General features: G+C 47.2%; 1 protein-coding gene and 1 non-coding gene across 3 annotated transcripts; one reads left to right on the forward strand and one right to left on the reverse strand.

Annotated features, from left to right (window-relative positions):
* Window positions 1–867: 867 nt before the first annotated feature.
* Window positions 868–24231, reverse strand: EXOSC10 (exosome component 10). 2 transcript variants are annotated; one of them, XM_081493291.1, is made up of 25 exons: window positions 24083–24231; window positions 22419–22555; window positions 21346–21469; window positions 19733–19837; window positions 19279–19444; window positions 19021–19135; window positions 17080–17155; window positions 16672–16782; window positions 16323–16466; window positions 15420–15610; window positions 13552–13708; window positions 13025–13173; window positions 12805–12855; window positions 11804–11915; window positions 9966–10016; window positions 9718–9796; window positions 9517–9626; window positions 7001–7096; window positions 6584–6658; window positions 5173–5260; window positions 4012–4085; window positions 3308–3479; window positions 2426–2487; window positions 1782–1858; window positions 868–1010 (listed from the first exon to the last, which is right to left on the reverse strand). In XM_081493291.1, exons 1-25 carry the CDS (start codon window positions 24191–24193, stop codon window positions 980–982), a joined length of 2664 nt encoding a protein of 887 aa, XP_081349417.1. In that variant the 5' UTR covers window positions 24194–24231; the 3' UTR covers window positions 868–979. The 2 variants fall into 2 exon arrangements, with proteins under 2 accessions (XP_081349417.1, XP_081349418.1); XM_081493292.1 differs by lacking the exon at window positions 6584–6658.
* TRNAE-UUC (transfer RNA glutamic acid (anticodon UUC)) lies at window positions 7378–7449 on the forward strand. Its single transcript has one exon. It is a non-coding gene; the product is annotated as a tRNA-Glu (tRNA).
* Window positions 24232–25855: the final 1624 nt, after the last annotated feature.

Genomic DNA, 25855 nt, shown 5'->3' on the forward strand with positions numbered 1-25855 from the left:
GGTTCAATCCCTGGTTCGGGAAGATCCCATATACCATGGGGCAAATAAGTCCATGTGCCACAACTAATGAAGCCCATGTGGCCCTAGAGCCCGTGCTCTGCAACAAGAGAAGCCAGTGTAAAGAGAAGCCTGCATATTGCAACTAGAGAGTGGCTCCTACTCGCTGCAACTAGAGAAAAGCCTGAGCCCAGCAACCAAAAAAAAAAGTACAAAATGGAAACCTAAATGTTGAATAATGTGCATTAGCTAAAATGAATTTCAGGATGAGAAAGGTCTCATAATATAAATTTTAAGGGTGAAACACTATAGAAATATAAGGTTGTTTGGAAGGTATTCACACATAAGGTAAAAAGCCTTTCCATCAAAATAGTAACATTCTCTCTGTGCCACAGGATTAAAGATGATTTAATTTTTCTCTTTGCATTTTTCTGTTTTTCTCATTTCCTATAATAAACATGTTATTACTTTTATAACAGGGAAAAAACAAAATGTAAAAAAAAAAAGAGAGAGAGAAAGGAATAGAGAAGAGACCAGGCTGTCGAGAAGCCCCAGTGGCTCTAAGCACCCTCTTCCCGAGGGTACTTTTCACCATCTGGCTTCATTTGCGTGATGTGCAGGCGTGGATAGGTGTGTCATCTCAGGATGGAGAGTCAGGTGGGCATCGTGCCCTGGCCTGTGGAGGCCACCCTTTCCTGAGTCCTGGGGTGTCTCCTGCATTCCTCCTCGGGGGAGGTTCTGGATTTCTCCAGAAACCACACTCCAAGGACACACTTACCCCAGACTGCTGAAGAGGTGACCTGGACAGGATGAGGTGTGTTCTTGCCTGCCAGAGCTGGAGTGGCCACAAAAGAAAAGTCAGGAACTCGCTTTCTTCCAGCAAGAATTATTTTTTAATGGTTTAAAAATGAGTCTGTACAAAACCAGCACCATTATTTGGTGCTTCCAGTCCACCAGGGGATCCCGAGGCTGTCTTCCAACACTATCTCTTTGGCCAATTGTGCCTGAAACCTCTGTAGAGACAGTGTGAAAACAAAAGGGTTAGTTCTTGCAGTCTGGCTGAATGGTGGCAGTCAGCCAGTTTATAAAACATTGTGAGCCTTAATATTGCAGAACTGAGGGACAATGGTCTGTTCGGGGTCGAGGAGAACTGAGCTGGGCAGTAGAGTGCCCCCGGCACTCCAAGGGCACTCCAAGGGACAGGAGTGGAGGTGGGAGCAGCGCCCTGTGGCCTAGAAAGGAAGGGCTGGCAGAGCTGAGGACGGTCCCTCCTCTGCCACATCCTGGCAGCGCGTCCTCCGACTTCATGGTCTGCTGCAAGGATTAAGGTTTCAGGCTTTTAACTAAAATACTCTGTTTTGGGCGATGCCACGTGGCTTGAGGGATCTTAGTTCCCCAAACAGGAATTGAACCCAGATTATCGGCAGCAAACGCACTGGGCTGCCAGGGAATTCCCTAAAATATTCTTGGACAACAATGACTATCCATATTTGCTTACTGATTTTTTTTCCTCTTTCCTCAGAAAGGGGCTGATGTAGGCAGATTTCAAACCTATTTGCTCTGGGATGACCCTGGGAGACCATGTGGTGATGGGAGAGGGCTGAGGGTGACTGGAGTCCTAGGAGGCATGGCTATGACCGTGGTGTCCAGTGATCACCTCTCCTCCTCCCAGCTCAGTTTTCTGAATGACAAAGATTGGGATTGGGCCAGGAGATGTGCTCTGAGACTCTCTCTACGTGAGGCCTCCCCGGGTTTCCCTGGCCACGATGGCGTCTTGCACGTACCTGTCTGACTTTCCAGTTGGAAAGGACATGCTTTTGTTTCCCATCGACTGTTTAATTTTTTTGGCTGCAATGCATTTCTAAAAAGACAAGAAACCATCTAGGCTGAGTGATGATCATAACCGCACGATGCACAGGAAAACATGCCTGGGCTCAGACGGCCCATCAGAGCCTCCAGTGCCAAGGGTATGACTCTTGGTTTCCTTGCAACTGGACATTTCTGGGTGTTAGTGAAGGCAAGGCTGTACGGATGAGCTACTGAGGGAATGGCCAGGCTCCATGCAGGCCTCGCTTGCTCTCCCTACGCCAGACATCCAGTCACATTGTGCTCTGGCTGGCAGCAACGCCCACGGGGACAACGGCAGGCCTGTACTGGTACCACAGGGAGTGTTTCAGCCTGCTGCTGTAATTCCCAAGGCAGCAAACAGTAACACCCTTCAAAACCACACACTCATTTTCAGAGACACTTTACAACATTTTTTTTCTTGCTGAAGTAGGTGATGAGTATTGTTTGTGCCTGGGAAGAAATGAGGTGAGGGAAAAAGCTATGCAGACACAGAGGATTCCTAGATGGGCCAGTCTCCCCAGCAGTGGAGGGTCAACAACACACACCTCGAGCCCACTGGGATTCTCAGTCTGTTTCTTACCTTGCCTGACTGGGGCTGCTTGCTTGGGTCAAACTGGGAAGAAGGTTTGGATTTGCTGTTTCCTGAAAGTTAAGAGAAAAGAGAGGCCGGTGACCATGTGAGTGAGTTAATATACACCACACTCACTACCAGGCCGGGTGCACAAGATCCAGGCAATGTGGGCCGTCAGCTCGCTAGCCCTTCACAGACAGAAACTTCTGGCTTGCTGTAACCTCACAAATCATGTTCTCAGTAGCTAAGGGCAGCCCAGAGGCCAGGCTCATTTCTCACAGGTGTATTCTCAGGTCAGGGACAGGTGGCTAAAGCACTCGCCAGTTCATATCAAGGAAATCCCTCTGGTTTCCGTGAAGGATGAAGCCACTGTCTGTAAACTGGGGCCACAGAGGATGTTCTTGCAGAAAAGACAGCTGTGTCGCCAAGGAGGCTGCTCTGTTATCAGAAATGCCACTGCAGCTCTTTCAACACAGACAGGCTCTCACAGGCTAAGGAGGCACAGAGCGTCATCTTCTAGGCACCAGGCTTTCTCAACAAATCACATCTTTCTCAACAATCCACATCTTTACTCTGTGTGTGTGTGTCTGAGAAAATGTGTTTCCAGGCACAACTTGTGAAGAAGGATGGAGCCACAATTATTAACAGAACGGACACTATCTTGGTGAACCACCAGAGTGGCTCCTGCAGCTCAGCCCTGGGGGCTGAGGGTGGTGGGTTTCTGCCCTGTCCCCATCATGTCCTTGTGTTGCCCTCACAATTCCAGGTTACCTGCCTGGCCTTGGGCAGAGCTTAATCTCCACTGAAGTTTCGCTCTTTCCTCCCCTCCCCGCCACCTGCTTGCCCCCACGGGATGTGGCCACCCCTGCAGGACACCCCTTCCGGCCTCACCAGCAAAAGCCTTGAAATCCGACTTGCTGTAGTCATAGGGTGTAAAGTCTTTTTCTGGTGGATCTGGGTCTTTTGGCTTCTTGGAAATTTTGAGGCGTTTCTTCTCTTGCTTCTGTTCTGTCATCCTCGGATCACTTGTTGTCCGCTCTCTTTTCTTGGCAGCGTTCTCTAGCTGTGGATTGAACACACCTGTAAGAGGGAAGCATGGCCACGACCAGGGTAGGAGGCCACTCTGTGTGACCCCTGTGAGCACCCTGCGAGGCAAACAATGCCTCCAGGGCTGTAAACACCGGCTCGGGAACACGGAGAGAGGAGCACTGGCGGTGTGGGGGGCCGAGCTCCCAGCTGGAGGATGACGTGAGGCCACTTGGAAAGGCCAGAGCTGAGCACTCCAGGGTGTTGGGGAGCAGGGGGTGCGGGCAGGGGGTGAAATAGCTCCCAGGTGGAGTGGGACACAGAGTGGGCTTGATGCCTCACCTCCTTCTACAGGCCAAGGGCATGTTTATCCCAAATGTAGCGGGAGAACCACCCCAGATGGACAGTGACGTTGACCTTCTGGGGTGGGGGGCAGGGGGTGAGCACGAGGCAGCACTACTGGACCAGCAACCAGAGGATGCCTATAACTCAACGCTGAGGGTGAGCCCTTCCGACATGCCAGACCAACCCTGACCACGACCAGAGAGAGCAGAAATGCAGGCACGTACGGAAGCCTGCTGGCGGACGGACACGGCCTGCTCCGCGGCTGCCCTGTACTCCTCCTGGGCCTGGTCCCGGGTGGCTGCAAAAGAGAGAACGGTCTCTGTGGTTGTGGTGGCAGCCGGGGCTCTGAGCCTCACTGCTCGTGGCGTCACCCCTGCTGGGCGCGGCCACCCTGCCCCTCAGCCCCAACCCCCGCATCCCTGGAGGACCCTGCCTCGCGGCTTAGCCTAGATGTTCCTCTCCTCATCAACCAACCTCTGGGTCCACACCCCTGCCTGCTCCTCACCCAGTGGCCTCCATGACTCCCCTGAGGACGCGGCATCAGGATCTCAACCCTAACAGGTCAAGGACCAGAACCAAAGCCTCCTCCACCTCTAACCAGCCCCACTGCAGCCTCACTGTCCACACAGCCCTGCCTCCCAAGGCGCTCAGGACAAAACCTCCTGTCCACGGACCACCTCACCCAATGCTGTCAGCTTCTCTACGGGACATGCCAGGCTCTGACTTTCCACCACCTGCCCTGCCCCCATGACGTCCACACCAGTGTCCCCCTTCATCTACACTCTGTGCTGCCTCCTGACTGGACGTCCCACCATGCTGTCTGCCCAGCAGCTGGGGAGGCCTCCACACCTAAGTCAGGGTACAGCCCTCCCCCTGCTCAGAGCCCTCTATGGCTTCCAACTCACTTGGAGTAAAAGTCCCAACAACAGACCCCTGCCTGCTCTCTGTCCTACCCTCCACCCACCCCCGGCCCCCATCCCTTTGGCCTCCTGGGTCACTCTGAGCAGTACTGCAAGCTGTGGCCTTGGCCTCGCTGGGCCACCAGTCTGAACACTCCCCGCTGATGGCTGCAGGTCTCAGCTCAATGTCACGTTCACTAGACTGCCTCCCTGGACTGCTGTACAGAAGCAGCCTGCGCCCCATCAGGCCCAGCCACAGCACTTCCTTCCTCTCTCTCTGCTTAAGTACCTGCTATCCTGGCAGCTCACACATCTCCGGCTCACTGTCCGCCACCCCTTGGCAGAAGGGAGGCCGTGGAGGGGAGGGGCTGGGGCTGCTCAGCTGTGCCTGGAGCTTTGCTCGAGTAACTGGACAGAACAGTGAGCCAGGGCTGCTCTCAACCAAAGGCACTGGCTGAGCTGACAAGGGGGCGGGCGCTACACTACCTGTATGCTCAGCTGCCTTCTTCTTGGCAGTTTCTTTAGGTTCTCTTTGTACCTGTACCTGGCTTGCCAGCTTCCAACGGTTGCTGATCTATAAATGAAAACAAACAAAACAAAAAATCTCCAAAACTCAGCTGCCTAGGAATGATTCTTCTAATGAGGTGATGCAGAGCATGCTGACTGGTAGCTATACACATTCTAGGTCCTAAGTCCCATTATCTAATGATCCTGTATCTAATGACACGAAAAATAAGACCTCGTGCTGGCTTTATTTATAAAGTACTTATATTATTCCAGGCACTGGGCTGGATGCCTGCATATCCACCCATTTAGTCCCTTCTATGACTCTGAGGCAGAGGTACCATCATCACCCCCACTTTACAGACAGGTAATAGGTTGGGAGAAACTAAGTAATGTGTCCAAGGGGACATGGTTAATAAATGGTAGAGATGGTGTTCAAGGCAGGACTCCTGCAAGTTTAATGTGCTTCTTTATGACACCACATTTACCTGGGGCATGAGAACACATCTCGGTGACAGGAAATGGTAAGTCTGGTGGGTGGGGCAGGGGGATGGGGGGGGCACGGATGGCTGCTGAGTAAGCCACAACTGGGGGGAAGAGAAGAGACAGCAGAAACCTCACCTGACTCCGTTTCTAAAAACAGCAGGCTTACCAACAGCGACAGGGTGGAGGCCCATCAGGGTTTCAGCCTGATTCTCTTTTCTGTTTTTTTTTTGGCCATGCCACGTGGCACGTAGGATCTTAGTTCCCTGATAAGGGATGGAACCCTCATCCCTGCACTGGGGAGCGTGGAGTCTTAACCACTGGACTACCAGGGAAGTCCCTTGGCCTGACTCTCTGGCCTAAAGAGCAGTGCGGGGCGGGGGGGAGAGGGAACCAGGCCACCCATCTGATCAGAGCACCACCTCCTGCGGGGAGGAAGAGGGCTTTTAACAGACAATTAACATGCCAGCTCCCAAGCTGGGATCCAGGGAAGATGGGTTTTTATTCTTACTTAAAATGCTGCTAAAAACAAACCACACAACATTCAACAGAATGTTTCAAAATTTAAGCTGTCATCTTTAAGAGTCTTAAAGTAATATTCATAAATAGAAATGCCTCAAGCTGTACATTTCATATCTGTGTGCTGTATACCTTGTAAATTAAACTTTAATTAAAAAAAAACAAAAAACAAAGACCTGTTTCTTTAAAAAGCTCCCCAATGCTTTCAAGAATCTGATTAAAGTCTGGCTCCTCTCTCTGGAAACAATGCTTATATATGAAGTGTTTCTTGCACTCATTTTCAGGGAGGTTCAAAGATGGGCTTGTTTAGAACAGAAACCTGGTTTAAGAAATAAAGAAGTCCTCTTTTCTTAGAAAGTTCACTCTTAGAAAGGGTGACAAATCCACTTACTTCATAGATTTTCGATGATGGATCAAACTTTGCTGACTGAGAAATGTGAGCCCGGTGTTCTACTGAAGGCAGAAACTGGAGGAATGGAAACAGTCATGTTAAATGCTAAGAAATAGAATCTGGACCCAGAATTCAGTGGCACTCAGATAGGGGTGTCCTGCTGGTTACATCTTAGGAGGCCTCAACGCAAAGTGTCAGCCTGGCCGCAGTGCCTGGCCCTCAAGTGGGGTCCTCTTGTCAGCTTGGTCTCAGAAGACCTGACTCGGGGTCTCGACCCACTGCCAGGGATGACATCACGGTGTTGAGGCTTCTCCAGTCTCTGAAGTCTCTCGGTTCCTTTTTCAGGCAAAAGGCACCTACAGCTGCAGAAAGTTCTGCCTCTTCTGTCAGCCCTTAACATATGCAACCAGTACTTACCATCCGAAATGGATTTTCAAAGGACTCCATTATGTTCTGGGCTTTTTTCTGTGCAACTGTTAATGGACTTTTTTCATTTCCTTCAGCACTAGGTTCCTGCAGGGACAGAGAACAATGGCTTACAACTGTGACCACTTTATGATATTAGATGCAGGCAAGAGGAGTAACAGTAACAGTAATAATGCCAACAGCTGACTTTTTTAAGTTATTTATTTATTGGCCATGCCACACGGCACACGGGATCTCAGTTCCCCAACCAGAGATTGAACCCGTGCCCCCTGCAGTGGAATTGCAAAGTCTTAACCACTGGACCACCAGGGAAATCCCTAAAAAAATTTTTTTTAATTTATTATTTTATTTAAAACATTTTCAGGAATTCCCTGGTAGTCCAGTGGTTTGGACTTGGTGTTTTCACTGCCAGGGCCCAGGTTCAGTCCCTGGTCAGGGAAATAAAAATCCCACAAGCAAAGTGGCACAGCAAAAAAAAAAAAAAAAAACTTGTTTAATTTAAAAAAAATTTTAAAAATCAAAGTATCATTTATTTATAATATTAATGACTAAGTTTTAAAAAAAGCCTCTCCTGTGTATAAGGCACTACAATAGCCTGTAGTAACACATAGTGAGGTGTTAGATATTTATGTATTTATTTATTGGCCACACTGTGTGGCATGCAGAACTTCTCTGACCAGGGATTGAATCCATGCCCCCTGCAGTGGAAGCGTGGAGTCTTAACCTCTGGAGTGCCAGGGAAGTGCCAATACACACTCATTGAATCGATGAGTTCTCACTACACCCTTACAACCTACAAGGTATGTGGCATTACTCTCACCATTGTACAGATGAGGAAACTGAGGCTGAGAGAGGTTAAGAAAGTCTTCCAGAGCCTTACAGCTAATAGGAGCAGAATAAGGATGTAAGCCCAGATCTGGCTGACTGGAGAACCTGGGGTTGTGACCTGAAATTAGCTGAAATTTAAAATCATACACCTTTATGGGTGACCAACAAAACTATGCAACAGAATGTCGCTCTCACTGGGGACATCAGCCTGCACTAGCCCCTGGCCTCTGTAGTCAGGCTTCCTGCACACCAGGAACATGGATGTAGCCTCTGCTAGACAACACACAGCACTTACACATCCACACAGCCGCCAAGTTCACGCTCACATCTTTAGCTGCCTAATCGCCTTGGTGACTCAATGAACTCTGTGGTCAACTAAAGGTCCTAGACTTCTTTTGGCACTGGCTACTGCAACAAGACTAACTGTATGTAATTAAGAAAAAAGGAAAGTTCACTCCCAGACAGTTAATACATCTTGCAGGTGGTACTTCACCTTCCTGGCTCTGGCGCAGCATCTGAGTGTGATGGGAGAGTTGTGAATGGGATTGGACCACCCAGCTTCTTACCATCTGAACATGTGCTAAGCATCTAAGCATGAAACTTGTCTTTATCCAGACAGTATTCTTGCTTCTCTTTCTCTCAGTTCCTTCTTTCTAGAAATTCTAGTTTTTCCTTCTTACGAAATCTGTTGCATTTCCTGGTGCCTCAGATGGTAAAGAATCCATCTGCAATGCAGGAGACTCAGGTTTTAATCCCTGGGTCAGGAAGATCCCCTGAAGAAGGGAATGGCCACCCACTCCAGTATTCTTGCCTGGAGAATTCCATGGACAGAGGAGCCTGGTGGGCTACCGTCCATGGGGTCGTAAAGAGTCAGACACAACTAAATGACTAACACTTTCACTTTCTTTCACATCTATTGTGTGCTGTATTCAAATTTTATCTGTGTGATTTCTTTTTTTCCCTGGTCATCTCGGTAACTATCATCCTGACAAGCACATGCACCCTCGTCTTCCTTTTGCACAGAACCCAGAGCTCATGTCTGTGGTGGAAAGGAGAAGCGTGCTGGGTGGGATCGACCAGGACAAGCTCTATCATGCCCCAGGCCAGATTCTAGGAACAAGGTCCCCAAGTGGGCCACACTGGAGTCTCTACCTCCTGGTACTCAGCCTCCCTGGGAGGGGGAACAAGTTCCTACCCACTTCCTGGTACTTGCATCTCCTGCTGCTCACTTAATCTAACGAGCCAGACTGGGGAGAAATGCTTTTCTTTTTCCCTTCTTTTCATCCAAAGCACACATAGATGCTGGCTGTCGTCAGGAAAGTATACGCAGCACACGCTATGAGTTCACTGGAAACACTGTTCCACCGCTTCTGGGAATCAGGATAAACTGGCCCTCGACCGACCTTGGATGAATGGGGAAGAAAGGCCCTTGTTTATACGTCCCTGGAGCTCCTGTCCAGCTCCCTGGGGGCACTTCCCCTGAGGATTTCCTCAGGCAGCAGACAGAACCCTCCACCACCCCTCACAGACCTCCTCTTCAGGGCAGCAAACACCATATGGCCAATGGGCTTCCCGCCCACCCCCACCGCCAGTGGCTTCCACTTCCGGCAGACGGCCTCCTGTCTGATAAAGCCGGCACATCCCCCCAGTCTGGGTCATGTCCGGATGGTGTCACTCACATTAAATAATGTGATGACAGCGGTACCGACGAGACATCTGATGTCTGGCAGGGTCTCCTCGTCTTCTTGGATGGAGAGGAGGCCCTCCTGCCTCTGCACTGGCACAGGCCCTACAGGGAGGGGAGTCAGTGCGGGCCAAGCCTATGGGGCGGCACACCGGGCAGCCCCACCCCCAGGACGTGCCAGGGGCCTCTTCGTTACCGTCGGTTGGAATGAGAGAGTAGCCGTCTGACGGGGTATGGGAGCAGTCATGGGGGCCAAAGAGAACATTCTCCAATCTCTGCGTCAAAAAGAAAGCAACAGGCCGGCGTGAAGGACCTGCAGGCAGGCAGCAGCTCTGTGACCAGGTGACAGGGCCTGGTGTCTGTCAGGGAGGCTGGGTCTATCCAGGCTGTGACTGGTTCCCCTTCCCTCCCTCCGAAAAAGCCACAACAAACACATCACGGTACCTCAGGGTTGGGCAGTGGCCCACTCTTCCTCACTCCCGCTGCGACTTCAGACTAAAGAGTCAAAACAGAGAGAATGTGAGGAAAGTTCCCTAAATTTGATGACACACTCATTCTCTTTTTTTCCCTCAGTGCAGACGTGTCTCTTCACTAGACGGTGTTTTTCAAGAGCCCGAGACTTTCTCTCATCCCTTCACCCCTTCCAGTGCCTGGCACCGTAATTACTTGTGCTCGGTAATTATTTGTTGGATGAAAGAATAAAACCCTTTATCACAGTGAGGCACAATACAGAAGGATTCCAAAGAGCATGAGAAAGATTTTTGTCTAGTCACTGGCGTTTTGCTCTTTACTTGGACAAAGTATAGAGTCAAGAAAGAAATATTAGCATGAAGACATTAAATGTGTTTATCCCCAGATTCTTTTCTTTTTTACCTCAAAGGGGCTGATTTCAAGTCGCCTGGGATCAATAATCTTTCAAAAAATTACAAACATGTTTTACACATGCTAATATTACTATTGAGACAAAACATTAAAAACTGTGCCAATTAAAACACAAATCAAAACATGCATATCTTTCTGAACACCCTTTCTCCCACCCCCTGGCAAGGGCAGAATAAATGTTTGTATAGATTAAAAAAAAACAAAACACACACACATGTAAATCTACACATACTCTTGCGTAGACACACTGTAATAGCTACACAAGAACACAGGTGTGTTGGTATGTGTGTACCCATGAATGGTACACAAATAGATGTATGGGTTTGTATTATGGGCTGGGCATTCTGGTTTCATCTAAATTTGCCTTAACTTTAGCCTCTTCTTCACAGTTAGCTCTTTCTGAATTCCCTTCTCTCCAGGGTGCTCCTGTTTTTTGTCACCTCGGCTTTCTGTGTGGAGTGAGTGGTCCTTGACTCCACTTTCATTATCTTCAACTCTACTTGCCATTCAGAGAACACCTCTAAAGTACTTAGCATGGTGCTCAGAGAAGAATTGCATCCACTGTCACCACCTGTTATAAAGTCCCATCAATCTTTGCTTTTGAAGATGTTTCCTGAACCTGTCTTTTCCCTTCCATTCCTGTGACCAACATGCTCATCAGGGTTCTTATCATCTTACTTTGGACTACTGCCAGGCTTCCAAAATGCGGTCTCTATGCTGAGATCCCCACTCCATTGTATCCTGCAAGGCTGACTGCCTCGGGACAACAGCTAACCAGCCCATCAGACATCATGAGACATCACTGGCCCTTGGATTAACAAAGATAAGGTCTCAAAGAAAGAAGGATGAGGGTTTCCCTGGTGGCTCAGTGGTATAGAATCTGCCTGCCAAGGTAGGAGATGTGGGTTTAATCCCTGGTCCGGGAAGATCCCACAGGCTGTGGAGCAGCTAAGTTCGTGTGCCACAACTATGGAGCCTGTGCTCTAGAGCCCGGGAGCTGCAACTACTGAGCCCAAGTGCTGCAACTATTGAGCCCACAGCTGCAACTACTGAAGCCTGTGCACCCTAGAGCCTGTGCTCGGCAACAAGAGAAGCCACTGCAATGAGAAGCCTGCGCGCTGCAATGAAGATTAGCTCCTGTTTGCCACAAATACAGACAAGCCCATACAGCAATGATGCCCCAGCACAGCCAAAAATAAATACACAATTTTTTTTTAAAAAAGGATGAACTTTAGCTTCTGACTATCATAAAGACACACCCACTGGATTTCCTAAAACCTATTATTTCGTCCGGCTTTTTTTTTTTCAGAATGGAGACCAACTCACGTGTGAAGGAGACTATAAGGAGCAAGATGCCAGCAGACAGAGCTGAGAACCTGTGGAGTTGGGGAGCTTCTTACCTTGAGCAGAGGCATCTCTCGCGCCTGCTGAATTAGAAGATGCATTTCGTTGATCTGCTGCCGTACAAGAGGAGGCACAGGGTTACAGCAAGCGATGATGCCCTGAGGTTCCCTGAAGGAAGTGAGAACACATTCAACATTGCCCAGGAGCGCAACCCACAAAGGCTCCAGGAAAGAACAACGACCCGGTGAAGCCAGAGCATAGGCGCTCAGGTGAGGGAACACAGTCCATCAGGGTGGCCCCACTGGCTGTTTCGAGATGTGCTCTCTGCTGCACTGAGCCCTGAGCAGACGCCTCCCACCGCTGCCTCCTGCTCATGGGGAGGGCTGGAATGCAGCCCCACAGCTCTGCTCACCTGCAACCCTGCAAGGAGGTGCCAGGTGATGATGAGCTTTGATTCTTTGCTTATACTCCAATTAACATCATTAGACATTGTAAAATCATGAGACACCTTAATCTAGAAGGAGGTACAGATGAAAGAGTGTGAGACATTTTCCCTCCTTTAAAGTGGATGCTCCAGGCTCAGAGACTTACATGCTGAGGCTGCTGTTAAGTCGCTCAGTTGTGTCCAACTCTTTTGTGACTTCCATGGACGGTAGCCCACCAGGAGCCTCTATCCACAGGATTTTCCAAGCAAGAATACTGGAGTGGGTTGCCATTTCCTCCTCCAGGGGATCTTCCCCACCCAGGGATTGAACCCATGCCTCCTGCATTGGCAGGTGAATTCTTTACCGCTGAGACACCTGGGAAGCCCAGACTTACACGGGAGTCCATATAAGGGATAAACATGGAAACAGATCCAGTTCAGAAGCTCTGCTTCCTAAATGGCAGCGCACGGGCAGAGATTCTGTATTCCTTGGACTTGCTAACTTCCTCAGAGCACTAATCTGCTCTGAGTAAACAGCCAGCCCTGAGGTAACAACAATCAGGGAAGCCGGATCTGAAGGACAGTACTTTCTCTACTGAGGAAGTCAGAGCACATTAATCAGTCCTCACTCACTTGGGCAGCTCCTCAGCTATCTTTAGCATCATGTGGTTTGGCAAGACGTATCTGGAATAAAACACACAATAGGATCCCATTAAATTCCGCCAACAAGCTCCACGATGTGCTGTAACCCTGGGAAAACACAATCAACTTTCACAGTGAAAAGTGATGAAAAAGCCCATTATTTCCTTGTCACCAGACCTAGCAAGAATGAAAGGGATCGACAGTCCCTTACCCATAACTCTCATCTTCCCGACGAGCTGTTTTATCCCTCCAGGCAAACAGCAGCTGAAAGGCCGTCAACTGCTGTGTGTTCAGATGCTTCTTCTGCTTCCTATAGAGTTCCAGGTAAGATTCATCTGTGAAGATGGGTTTGATGAATTTCTGCAAAATATCAGAGAATATTCAAGATAAGTGGGAATCAATAGAGTGCCCTGGGCTCTTCAGGACACTGGGCTCTTTCATGAATGTAAACAGCAAAGCAGACGTGCGCCGCCACAACCACTGAGCCCTTGTGCCACAACTACTGAAGCCCACGCGCCTAGAGTCCATGCTCTGCAACAAGAAGCCACTGCAGTGAGAAGCCCGCACACCCCAACTAGAGAGTAGGCCCCACTTGCTGCAACTAGAGAAAGCCCGTGTGTAGCAACAAAGACCTAGTGCAGCCAAAATAAATTAACTTGTTTTAAAAATTTTTTTTAAATAAATAAAAGAGCAAAGCACAGCACGGGGACCCAAGTAGAACCTGGGCCCGGGTTGTACCTTGAGGCAGATGTCGCGACTGCGCTGCCACACCACCTGCAGCTGCGTGGGCTGCTCGTTGCCACGCTCCCACAGCTCCAGCCGCATCTTATCATAGATGTACAGCAGGTAGTGAGTGTCGTCTCGGGCATAGCTCAGCATCTCCTCGGGCAGAGGTCTAGAATTGCAACAGAGAACACTGTTTCACTGGTTTTCCCCGCGGCGGCAATTTGACTCATCTACCCTGTGGGTTCCTGCTGAAGTCCAAGATTCTCCCCTGGCCAACCAGCTTCTCCAGCATCCTCATGGGACAAGCCGCTCTTTCCACAACTGGACAGAAGGGGCAGCAGGGCAACGATGTGGTTAAAAATTAGGGCCCTGTCTTGAGTGTGAATCTTATCCCACTGTGTGGCACGTGGTAATGGTTAAGTAAAAGGAAGTGGTTTTTAGATTTTATCAATTTTCATCTTATAGTTCGACTTTACTAAATTCTCTTGAGAAATTCTGGCATGAGACGTGGAGAAGAGCTTGGTGCTTCGCCATACAACAGCTGCAGCCTCAGAGAGGAAGGCAGCCATCTGAAAATGACCAAGGAAAGCAAAGATCCCACAAAGTGTGGCAAGACTCTGTAACAGCCTTGCTGCTGCTGCTGCTAAGTCGCTTCAGTCGTGTCCGACTCTGTGCGACCCCATAGATGGCAGCTTACCAGGCTTCGCCGTCCCTAGGATTCTCCAGGCAAGAATACTGGAGAGGGTTGCCATTTCCTTCTCCAGTGCATGAAAGGGAAAAGTGAAAGTGAAGTCGCTCAGTCGTGTCCGACTCTTAGCAACCCCATGGACTGTAGCCTACCAGGCTCCTCTGTCCATGGGATTTTCCAGGCAAGAGTACTGGAGTGGGGTGCCATTGCCTTCTCCGTGTAACAGCCTTAGGTTATAGTAAATACTATAAATTATTATATTTATATAGTATATATTTACTATATGCTCTATTTACTATACTGTAAATTACTATAATTACTCCACTATAAATTACTTAGATTACAGTAAATACTGATTACCAGGCTAAGTCAGCTCTGTTCTTAGAATTCTCTCACACTTATGGGAGACCATTTCACACACATGTACCAGGGAGATGTGGGTTACAAACACGAGACTGACATGGACAAATGCTGACATGGTGTGGCAACTTCAACTATTTCCATGAAGCATGATGCACTATTTATTTGTTTATCTAAGATAGTAATTCCTGGCTTTTTCAAATATTAAGCATTCTTTCACTTTAATTTTTCTTATAATTTATGCTCAAGTACAATCTAATTTCCTTCTCAATAAATACGAAGCATTTTTTTAAACCAATCCATTTAAAAAGTTTTAAATACTTCACATCACAAAACTAAACTGAAATTTATTAACATTCCCCTCTATGTAACATAATCAATCCAACATAAACTCTACATTATTCTAAAACTTCCAGCTGTCCTTGTGCCACTAAAAACAAATGGAGAAAAGCCCAATGACATTCAACTCAAGATCCAAATGGGGTACCTCCCTGATGGTCTAGTGAGTAAGAATCCGCCTGCCAATGCAGGGGACAGGTGTTCGACTCCTGGTCTGGGAACTAAGCCCATGCAGCACAACTACTGAGCCTGCCCACCCTCGAGGCTGGGGTCCACAACAAGAGAAGCCACTGCAATGAGAAGCCCAAGCTCCACAATAAGGAGTGGCCCCTGCTTGCAACAATGAAGACCCAGTGCAACCAAACATAAACTAAAAAAAAAAAGAGAGCGATCCAAATGGTGTTACAGCCTGCACACAGGTCTCCACAGTGGGTTTAACAACCACCCAGGCCTCCCTCCGCCAGTCCTGTTTCCTCATCAAGAACAAACTGACCGTATCCGCCAGTCGGCCAGCTGGTACTGCTTGTTCGACTCCACACTGCAGTAGAGCTTCAGCAGGTGGTCCAGGGAGTGCCTGCCTAGGTTAAGAAGGCGAGCTGCCTGGTGGGTATCAAACATATTCACCACGTACAACCCGAAGTCCTTCTGGAGCCATTCTATGTCTGAATCGGCACCATGGAAGACCTGAAAACAAAACCATAGTCGTGCAGTACAGAGGCACAGGGCCGTTTATGCTCTGAAATGAACTCTGTCCCTAGGTTATTAGAACACTGGAATAGAAGCCAGGATAAAGATAAAGATGGTTCAGTTTTACATGCTTCTTTTAGTTTGGGGCACAGTCTTCTACAATCCTAATTGCATGCTTGTAACTGCTAACAGCTGATAACTCTAAAAAGGCCACGTTGCTTGCTTCAAGGGTAGTCATTAAGTCCAACAATCTTGAGATCAAGGGCTCGCTGCAGTACTCATTAAAGTGCTTTAACATTTTTCTAGGTGGTGATGAGCTAAGTCTTAGCTGTTCTAACAGAGAGTTAGAAACAAAAGCATGTGGTACCCTAGTGGTGTTAGTTGCTCAGTCGTGTCCAACTCTTTGCGACCCCATGGACTACAGCCCACCAGGCTCCTCTGCCCATGGGATTCTCCAGGCAAGAGTGCTGGAGTGGGTTGCCATTTCCTTCTCCAGGGGATCTTCCGGACCCAAGGATCAAACTCGGGTCTCCTGTATTGAAGGCAGATTCTTTATTGTCTGAGCCACCAGGGAAGCCCACCCTAGTGGAGGAAGTTACAATTTTTTCCTCTCAGCTTTACTGGGGCTACGCTGAAATGGTGACAATAGTAAACCGAGAAGCACTTAAATCGTGTGCTCACATGTAAGAGTGGGAAGAGGTTGGCTGACCTTAACAATAGCTGGGTCTGTGAGGCTCTCATTGAGAATGTACATGTCGCTGCGAAGCTCCAGAGTGTCAACGATGAAGTCTTCTGTCCGGGTGGAAATCTGCATCAGGCAGGTGAGCCCCAAGAAGCTCCTGTAAGAGTGGTGCTAAAATACACAGAAAGAAGGGGGAACAGGGAAAAAAGGATTTTTATCAGGCTTACAATTAAATTGATTTTGAAAAATCAGTAATAAATAAAGTAATGTGATTGTTACCAAAAAACAGGTTTAAATTAGTATTAATTTTATACTTCTTGAATAGGTGAACTCACAGAAAATGTAAACACTTCCTTCTAGGTCATTAATGAGTTACCTCCAAGTCTACAGCAAATTCTTGACACTTCAGGAGCTTTTCATTGAGTTCCACTAGTTCATCCAGTGTGGACACAAAGTGGCAGGGTGTCTCTCCTACAGGTCTGTATAACTGCATCACAAAAGTATAGGAGAAAGAGAAGACTATGAACCATCGTTTTTCACTAAAGGACAAAGTGAATTATAAGTCCAAGAAGAAATGATCCGAAGTCACATCCTTCTATTTGGGTAGCCAGAAAATTCATTTGGCTTTCCATAACATCTTATGGAAAAACTTGAACGAATTTTTTGGCCACCCCAATACTATATAAAAGCAACTAAGGAAAGCCAAAACTACATCCAGCCATTGATGGACCTGATTCTTCCTGGGCTACTTGGGAATCACCCATCAGCTAAGATCGGCACTTACCTGAGGATCTGGCTTTTGAAGGACTGAGTCTGGTGGCGTGAAGTGATCTAGTTCATACTGATATGGATGCGCAAACCTGAATCAGTAACACGAAAAGTTACAAACAATAAATGCTGGAGAGGTGTGGAGAAAAGGCAGCCCTCATGCACTGCTGGTGAGAATGTAAACTGGTACAGCCACTATGGCGAACAACATGGAGGTTCCTTAAAAAACTAAAAATAGAACTACTGTATGACTCAGCAATTCCATTACTAGGGGTATACCCTAAGAAAACCATAATTCAAAAAGACACATGCTCCCCAATGTGCACTGAAGCACTGTTTACAACAACTAGGACACAGAAGCAACCTAAATGTCTAAAGATGACGTGGCATATATATACAATGGAATATCAGACAGAAAGGAACAAAACTGGGTCATTTACAGAGAAGCAGATGGACCCAGAGTCTGTCATACAGAGCGAAGTCAAGTCAGAGAGAGAAAAACAAATATTGTATATTAACACACATATATGGAATCTACAAAAACTATATTGATGAACCTATTTGCAGGGTAGGAAGAAAGATGCAGATGTAGAGAATGGACCTGTGGACATGGTGGGGAAGAAGAAGGTGGGACAAATTAACAGAGTAGCACTGACATACATACACTACCGTGTGTAAAATGCACAACTAGTGGGAAGCTGCTGTATAGCCCAGCAAGCTCAGCTTGGTGCTCTGTGATGACCTAGGCGGGTGGTATCTTGGAGGGGTGGGTGGGAGGGAGGCTCAAGAAGGTGGGAGGATATATTTGTACATACAGGTGATTCATTTTGTTGTAAGGCAGAAACACAACACTGTAAAGCAATTACACTACAATAAAAAACATACAAAAAAACAAAAAGAAAAATCTTTGTGATTAATTCCATGATTCAAGGAAGAACAACTGTTCCAGTTTGTTAAAACAAACAAGAAAAGACCATTGTGAAAATATTTTAAAAAGCACCATTGCTTCAATGATAATTCAAGTGCATCCAAAAAAAAAAAAAAAATTAGGTGAAACTTGTTCACCCTTAAAAGTATAACAATTAAAAATCTATTCATTTATAAAGATTTGACCACTGATTGGAAAAACACTGTATAGCTGCTGCTGCGGATGATACAGAAATGTGAAATATACAATTCTTTGTGATCTGGAATAATGGATCAGTGAGGTGAGAGAGGATGGGGCAAATACCTCACTTGTCATATACTAAACGATGCATTTTCTTCAGTTCTGCTATCAGATTCTGGCATAAGAATCCTGTCTTTTTTGAGTTGCTTGAGGGCAGTGCTGCCTTTCAGTACCTTTATTTCTCCAGCACTGGACTGGAGGCCTCACAGTGCAGAGCTGGGGCTGAGGCAAGAATGCCCAGACGCTCTGGCTATGTGTGAGAAAAGGGCCAACACTGACAAAGTCCCCCTCATCTTTTTTCTTTACACTGAAGGCAAAGTCCTATTGTCTGTTTTAAGCAAAGTTTTTCCAAATTGCTTATACTGCCAGGGAGAAGGTCTTTTCTGTGCTAAGTTTACAGGTGAGCCTTACCTTCCTGTGTGAGACCCCACCTGACAAGAGAGGCAGAGTGGTACAAAGGGAAGAAAATTTTAAGAAAACTTGGGTTTGAAGTTCTAGTTCTGTGGGAAGTTAGCATCTCAAGTTTGGTTCTTTCATCTGTACAATGAGGACGAGAGCAACTGCCAGCTCTCAGGACTGTGTGAGGGCTACATGAACGACACCTGTGTGAGGTCCTCTCTGAAAACAAGCAGGAGGTCAGTTGCTAAGATTCACGTCAGGATGAGGGGGAAGAGTCACCCACCCCCCAAGTTCTGCTCTCATTCACACATTTTACAAAAATGACACACAGTGAAAACACACATGGCGGGCAAGACTCACAACAGGACATTCAGACAGGTGAACACTTACATGTCCTGCTCCACCTGCTGGGTTCTCTGCTGATGGATTAAATCTGCCAGGGCGGGGGGCACATCCAAGTCCTCAGGGCGGTCTTCTGGGCGTTCCCGCCTTTCTTTGGAGAGTGCTAGAGACCCAAGCAGCAACAAAGACAGGTTTGCACTTTGTCTAGTTACCAAGGGTTAACTGGCTCCCTCTGAATTTGAAGAAAGGAAGGCGGGAGGGAGACCTCTCCCCCTTGTGTTGTTGGGCAGAGTTGGCACCACTTACTCTGAGGGAGGGGTTTCTGAGCATTGGGCTTGATGAAGATTTTGGGAAGAAATGGTGTGTTAGAGTTGTCGATCTTCTCTCGGAACTTAAGCTGAGGTCGGATGATGTTCTTTGCATGAAGCAGCCGGAAAGTTTCAGATTTTATTTTTTTGCTATATTCTCCTGCCTATGATCAACAAATACAAATACTTTATAACACAGCAACTTGAAGACTTAGAAAACTCAATTCTGTTTTATGCCAGCGGCCACCCATTAAAGAACGTATGTGTGATACTGGAGGGGGGTGGTGCAAAGTAGACTAGAGGGTGGAATTAGGTTGTGTCTGTTTATGAGAACAAGTTAGGCAGTGGCCAGTTCTGTGTTCAATAAATTAGAACAGAAATGCAAATGAGAAAGGGCAAAGGCCCTAAAGTTGGTATCAGATACTCCACTGCATCTGAAAAGCAGCCCTCACCTTCCGGTTCCAGCTGGACACTATGGTTTTGGGGACCTGTAATCCCGCAGGGAGGACAGGTTGTTGATTCTTATTCACACCTGATGCTTCGTCCAGTAAAATGCCCTAAGAGTGCAAGAGGTATTAGTTTAGTGTCTTCCTTTAAGGGTTCAGTTCAGTCACTCAGTCGTGTCCGACTCTTTGCGACCCCATGAATTGCAGCACGCCAGGTCTCTCTGTCCATCACCTTAAGGGTCCATCACTTTAAGGGTTAACAGAGTTAATTACCTAAAATTTACGAAACATAACCAGAGAATTACGTGCAAGAGTACACATTTGTAAGAGCGAATAACTGTAGGAGACGTGATTTGAGAGTCAACCCAAGTAATTAAAGCATTACTTGCTCAAAGGTAGGACAGTGATCAGGCACTCCCAACCCTTGACTGACTCTCTTCACAGTTCTGAATTGGGCTGAAAATTCAAGTGACTTAACAGGATGATGTGGCCTACCATCCTAGGCTGCATTAAACACAGAGGAATGGTAATCAGAGTGAGAATGAAGGCTGTCCTCATCTATCCATATTTTGTACAGTAGCACCAGATGTGGGGTCTCAGTTTGGGCACTACTAACAGTGGTGCCAGAGAAGGCGATGGCACCCCACTCCAGTACTCTTGCCTGGAACATCCCATGGATGGAGGAGCCTGGTAGGCTGATGTCTATGGGGTCACACAGAGTCGGACACGACTGCAGCGACTTAGCAGCAGCAGCAGCAGCAACAGTGGTGCACCTAGCTGACAAATGGTAGGACTTGAAATCATAAAATTTGAGGAAACCACTGGAAGACCTGTGGGCATTTAGACCATGGAAGAGATGACTTCATGGGACAGGAGAGCATGATTTCAATATCTGCAGGATTGTCACATGGCTGAGCATTAGCTGTGTTTTGGACAATCTGTGTATTTCTGTAAGGAATATTCTGCTGCAGAATTAGGCAGAAGAAGACGGTTGGCTAGCTATCTCAATGAGCCACATCTCCCTCTCATCATGCAAGTCAGGGTATTTAGCAGACTGCGTGTGTGTGTGCTCAGTTGTGTGCAACTCTTTAAAACTCCATGGACTGTAGCCCACCAGGCTCCTCTGTCCATGGGATTTCCCAGGCAAGAATACTGGAGTAGGTTGTTATTTCCTCCTCCAGGGGATCTTCCCGACCCAGGGAGTGAACACAAGTCTCTTGTTTGTGTCTCCTGCATTGGCATGCAGATTCTTTACCACTAGCGCCACCTGGGAAACCTAGTAAAAATGGATTACATGTTGGCTGTGCCCTGTATCCAGAGGCCTCCTCTCCTGCAACAAAATGGAACTGGCAAATCTGGAGGGTCAATTTCTGATAAAGGCACTTTAAAAACAGGCATCCCCAGGGGAAGTAATATTCTGAAGTAATGTATCTGAAGACAACTGCGTTATTTTTGGGGAAAAGAAGCCAACTATCAGAGGAAGGGAATACTGTTATGGGCAAGAAAGGCTAAACTTCCTTTCTTTTCATTCCCTGAAGTGCCTGGGTTTTCTTTCATTACTTAATAAAACAAAGGCTCTTCACTTGTTAGTTACCTTAAGAGTGAGGTGAAATACTCACCACTCTTTCCAGAATAACATCATTGGTGTCGACCAGCAAATCAAACTTGTCCTCCAGCTCGGTCACTTTACTCCGGTCCTTAATGTTGCTTCGGCACCCATGGTACTGCATCACCCTACTCATGCTGGGAAGGACAGGAAAACCCAAATCAGTCTGTATACTTTTGTTTGTTTGTTTACTAATCTGGCAGAAAGCTCCCAAGGCTTAGCTCAAATTATTCCCAACATTTTCTATAACAAAATATTTATTTATTTGGCTGTGCTGAGTCTTAGTTGCAGCATGCGTACTCTTAGTTATGCCATGTGGGATCTGGTTCCCTGACCAGGAATCAAACCTGGGCCCCCTGCAGTGGGAGTCCAGAGTCTTAGCCACTGGACCTCCAGGGAAGTCCTCCCTAATACTTTTTGATCAAACTAGCAAAACCTGCATCCTTATAGCAAAAAACATAGCTAGTTGTACGGCATTGGGAAATTCACTAAATCTCACAAAGACTTATTTTCCTCATCCGTTATTTGAAGGGATGGAAGAAATTACCCCAAGGCTTTGTTTAAATTCTAAAAAAATATATAACACTATGTAAACGATGTACTCTGCATTCACTGTTTTAACATGAAATCTAAAACAGATTCTGTAATTCTGTCATGCAACAGTTCAACAAAACCAGTGTCTGTGTAATGTCTGTCCTAACACACTTTATTAGAATGACTTTATTAGAAAGTAATGGCTTTATTAGAAAGCCATTACTAAAAAAGAAAAGAGATAAAAAAAAATAGAAAGCTAAAACTTGTGACTCCACAGGTTGTGTGAGAGAATCTTGGATCTAGGTTTTCAAGTCCCATATTAATTAAAAAAGATTCACTGTCTATAGCTGCAATAGTAACATACATATTTTTAAAGTTAAACTCAAAATTTATCAAGTAACATTCCTTAATCAAAATCCATTGTCATTTTTACATTTTATAGCTCCAAAGCACAGAAAATTATAGTAAGAAAAAAATACAAATATCAGGAAAAATCATCTACTTCTTCATAGTCATTTCTTTCAACATGAGAAAATAATATATAGTACTTACCACTGAAGCAACCTGTCTCCCTGTGTTTCACAAAATGCCTGGAAGCCAGGAAAACTTCGGTAAAAATCATACTCATCACCAAACTGCGGTAGGCCCCCAGACGCCTTGGTGACTGCCACCACTGCCCCAAGAGCGAACTGTCAAAACCAGAAAAACAAGCATGTTTTAGACACGGGTCACCATTCATTCAGCAGCTCATTTGTTTTTCAAGATCTACTATATATAAGGAACTGTTCTAGATGATGAAGATACCCAATCTCCATGCATCATTTAGTACCGATTTTACCCCAACCCTTACGATATGAGTGAATGTGAAAATGAGTTTTGGAGCTTACATTCTTGGGAGAATAGGGATAGAAATAACAAATACATATAATAAGGCTAATATTCAAAACAGCCTGGTACTGTGACCTTGGGCAAGTTATTTTATTTATTTGAACCTCAGATTCTGAATTTGATAAACAAGTGTAAGGGAGTTCCCTGGTGGTCCAATGGTTGATACTCTGTGCTTCCACTGATAGGGGCATGGGTTCAATCCCTGGTTGGGGAACTAAGATCCCACACCCCACATGGCTCAGCTAAATAATAATAATAATAGATACAAACAATATAAGAATATTCTAGATCTTTCAGATGACTGATTTAGAATGGCTACTATCCTCAATTGAATTTGTGTTTATGGCTTGGTTACTGCCAAGGAAGTCTCTATTTCAATTTCTGTGTGGTAATGAGAAAAAATCTGAAGTGGCTTTCATGGGCAAATGATGATGGTTGGTCACATGAAGGCCGAATGACATCACTGTGAGCTGTGTTATGTTTTCCAAAAAAAAAAGAGAGAAAATGGGAACTTGAGTCATGGTAGCGTACTTGGTAGCACAGAGCCACCCAATCAGGACCATGGCTAGTGGCCCAGGAATTATTCAGAACCAAATAGATGAATTTGTGGTAATGATAAATTAGACATAATGCAAATGGAGTTTTGGGGAATCTAGTGCTAAGTTACAAACTATTTTAGTTTCATGGTCTTGTAAGAGCTATGCATGAGATGTTTAATTCCAGGTTTGTTTGTTCATATTTAAGCACCATTAGACAAATAATCCAAATGAACTCTATGGAAGGATGCACTGATCAATGTTCCATGGCACCTGCAGGAGGGACACTTGGTGGCAGCTCTAACAGGTGACATTAAACCCAGGGTTTAGGATTATGTAGGGCTGGACCTCAGGAGAGGGAAGAAGGGCCATCCCGGCTGCGGGAGTGGGGGGCAAGTGTGGGCAGCTTGAAGCAGTCGAGCCTCTCCGGAGAGTTGTTTGAGTGGCTCAGGCCTGGGCGGGGTCGCGGTCGCGAGGGCTGGGGGCTTCAGGGTGACCAGGAAGCCCTTCCTACGACGTGGCAACAGCTCTCTATGCTCGGGACTGCAAGGGTTCAAACGGGAAATCCAGGACCCTGGGGAGTGGGGAGGACCCCCGTGTCAGCGAGCGAAGCCCCATCCCCGGAGGGTGAAGAGGCAGACTGTGCCGGGAGAGGGCACAAGCCCCTTTACCCTCTCCCGGGGCTCGGCTGCGTTTTGCACGCGGCCGGGTGGGCGGCCGCCCAGAGGGTCCGGGCCTGCTTCCGGTCAGCCGCAGGAGGCTCCCGATGCCCCCGAGGCCTCACGAACTCACCTTCACGAAGCTGTCTGCGTCCGGGAAGCCCGGCAGCACCATCTCCTCGTCAGACTTGGCCGCGGTCGTCGCCGACTGGGCCTTGGACTCTCGGGAACTGGGAGGCGCCATTTTTCCGGCTGGCGCGGCTCTTCTCGCGAGAGTGCCTCGGCCAGCGCGACGTGCGCGCACTGCGCATGTACGGAGGCAGTTCTAGCTGGGGCTGAGCTGGGGAGTTTGAGTTAGGGCGGAATCAGCCTGAGTGGAGAAAGAAATGGCAACCCACTCCAGTATTCTTGCCTAGAGAATCCTGTGGCCAGAGGAGCCTGGTGGGCTGCTGTCCATAGGGTCGCGTAGAGTCGGACACGACTGAAGCGACTTAGCATGCATGCATGCGTTGGAGAAGGAAATGGCAACCCACTCCAATATTCTTGCCTGGAGAATCCCAGGGACGGAGGAGCCTGGTGGGCTGCCGTCAGTGGGGTCGCACAGAGTCGGAAGCGACTGAAGCGACTTAGCAGCAGCAGCAGCCTGAGTACCCCGCCCCACCCCCACCCTGGGAGGTTGTCATTTTTCTTTAACCTCATATTATTTCATGCCAACAACCCAGTGCTTTACGGTGAGACTCAGAGGACCCAGGAATTCTCAAATTTAAAGCCAGCTCTTCCTAGGCTCTGGTTTCGTGTCCCCCTGACCCACTTGATTTGACTCCTGCAATTTTCCCCTTTCTGGTGTCTTCCCTTGTTGCTGGTTCTTCCGTAACTGACTACAAGTATGCTGGCATCTCTCCCAAATGAAAGGCAAGACAGAAAACACCACTCCACCCCACACCTTCCAGCCACCGCAACGTTTCTCTTGCACTTCATAGGTAAGCTACTGGGAAAGGCATCTGTTACCTCCAGCGCTCTGGAACTCCTCCAGTTAGAGGTTTCTCCTGATCCACACCGCTGGAACCACTCCTAAGGCACTTAAGTGTGAACTCAAACGTTTGTGAAATGAATATCTGCAAGAGATCTTTTTAGGAGGGAGGCAGTATTAGGCAGCTCAGGAGTGGATTTGGGATGCCTCTAGGGTGTATCCTCTCTCTTGAGATCAGGAATGTCACAACCTTAATACAGTTTGTTTGGCTTAGTAGGTGTTCAATAAATGTCAGCTGTAACTTTTTTTTTTTTTTTGGCCAGGCCTTGCAGGATCTTAGTTCCCTGGCCAAGGATCGAACCTGGACCCTGGCAGTGAAAGCACTGAGTCCTAACCACTGGACTGCTAGAGAATTCCCACTTTTGTTGTTATCTTAGTCAGAATATCTTATTAACAGGATGCTTTTTTCAGTCTCCCTACCCCCTCCCCAGCCATTTGTGTACCTCAGGTACACAGGTACCATGGCAGAACAAAAGCTAGACTATTTCTTTAAAAAAAAAACTAATATATTTTGGTTTATTTTATTTATTTTTGGCCGTCCTGGGTCTTCACTGCTGCACACAAACTTCCTCTAGTTGCTGCGAGTCAAGGCTACTCTCTAGTTGCAGTTCATGGGCTTCTCATTGTGGTGGCTTCTCTTGTTGCTGAGCTTGGGCTCTAGAGTGCGTGGACTTAGTTGCCCTGTGGCATGTAGGATCTTAGTTCTTTGACCAGGGATTGAACCAGCGTCCTCTTCGTTGGAAGGTGTATGGTTCAACCTAGGCTGTGCTGAGGTGTTTTACATGGATTCATACCTCCTCAAAACAACCTGATGGTGTAGACTCACATATTCGGTGGAGGAAGCAAACACAGAAAATAAGTAGCTTTTCTGAAGTC

This window comes from Giraffa tippelskirchi, chromosome 5, assembly GCF_054371585.1.
Source record: "Giraffa tippelskirchi isolate mGirTip1 chromosome 5, T2T-mGirTip1v1.2.pri, whole genome shotgun sequence".
Lineage (NCBI taxonomy): Eukaryota > Metazoa > Chordata > Mammalia > Artiodactyla > Giraffidae > Giraffa > Giraffa tippelskirchi.

Bases quoted from the DNA above. Each gene is read 5' to 3' on its own strand.
- EXOSC10 (XM_081493291.1), bottom strand. From the start codon at position 24,193: ATGGCGCCTCCCAGTTCCCGAGAGTCCAAGGCCCAGTCGGCGACGACC. The intron at 7,097-9,516 runs GTGAGTGACACC...CTGTCCCTGCAG, and splicing joins CTGTCATCACATTATTTAAT to GAACCTAGTGCTGAAGGAAA. The intron at 6,659-7,000 runs GTAAGTACTGGT...CCATTCCTCCAG, and splicing joins TTGAAAATCCATTTCGGATG to TTTCTGCCTTCAGTAGAACA.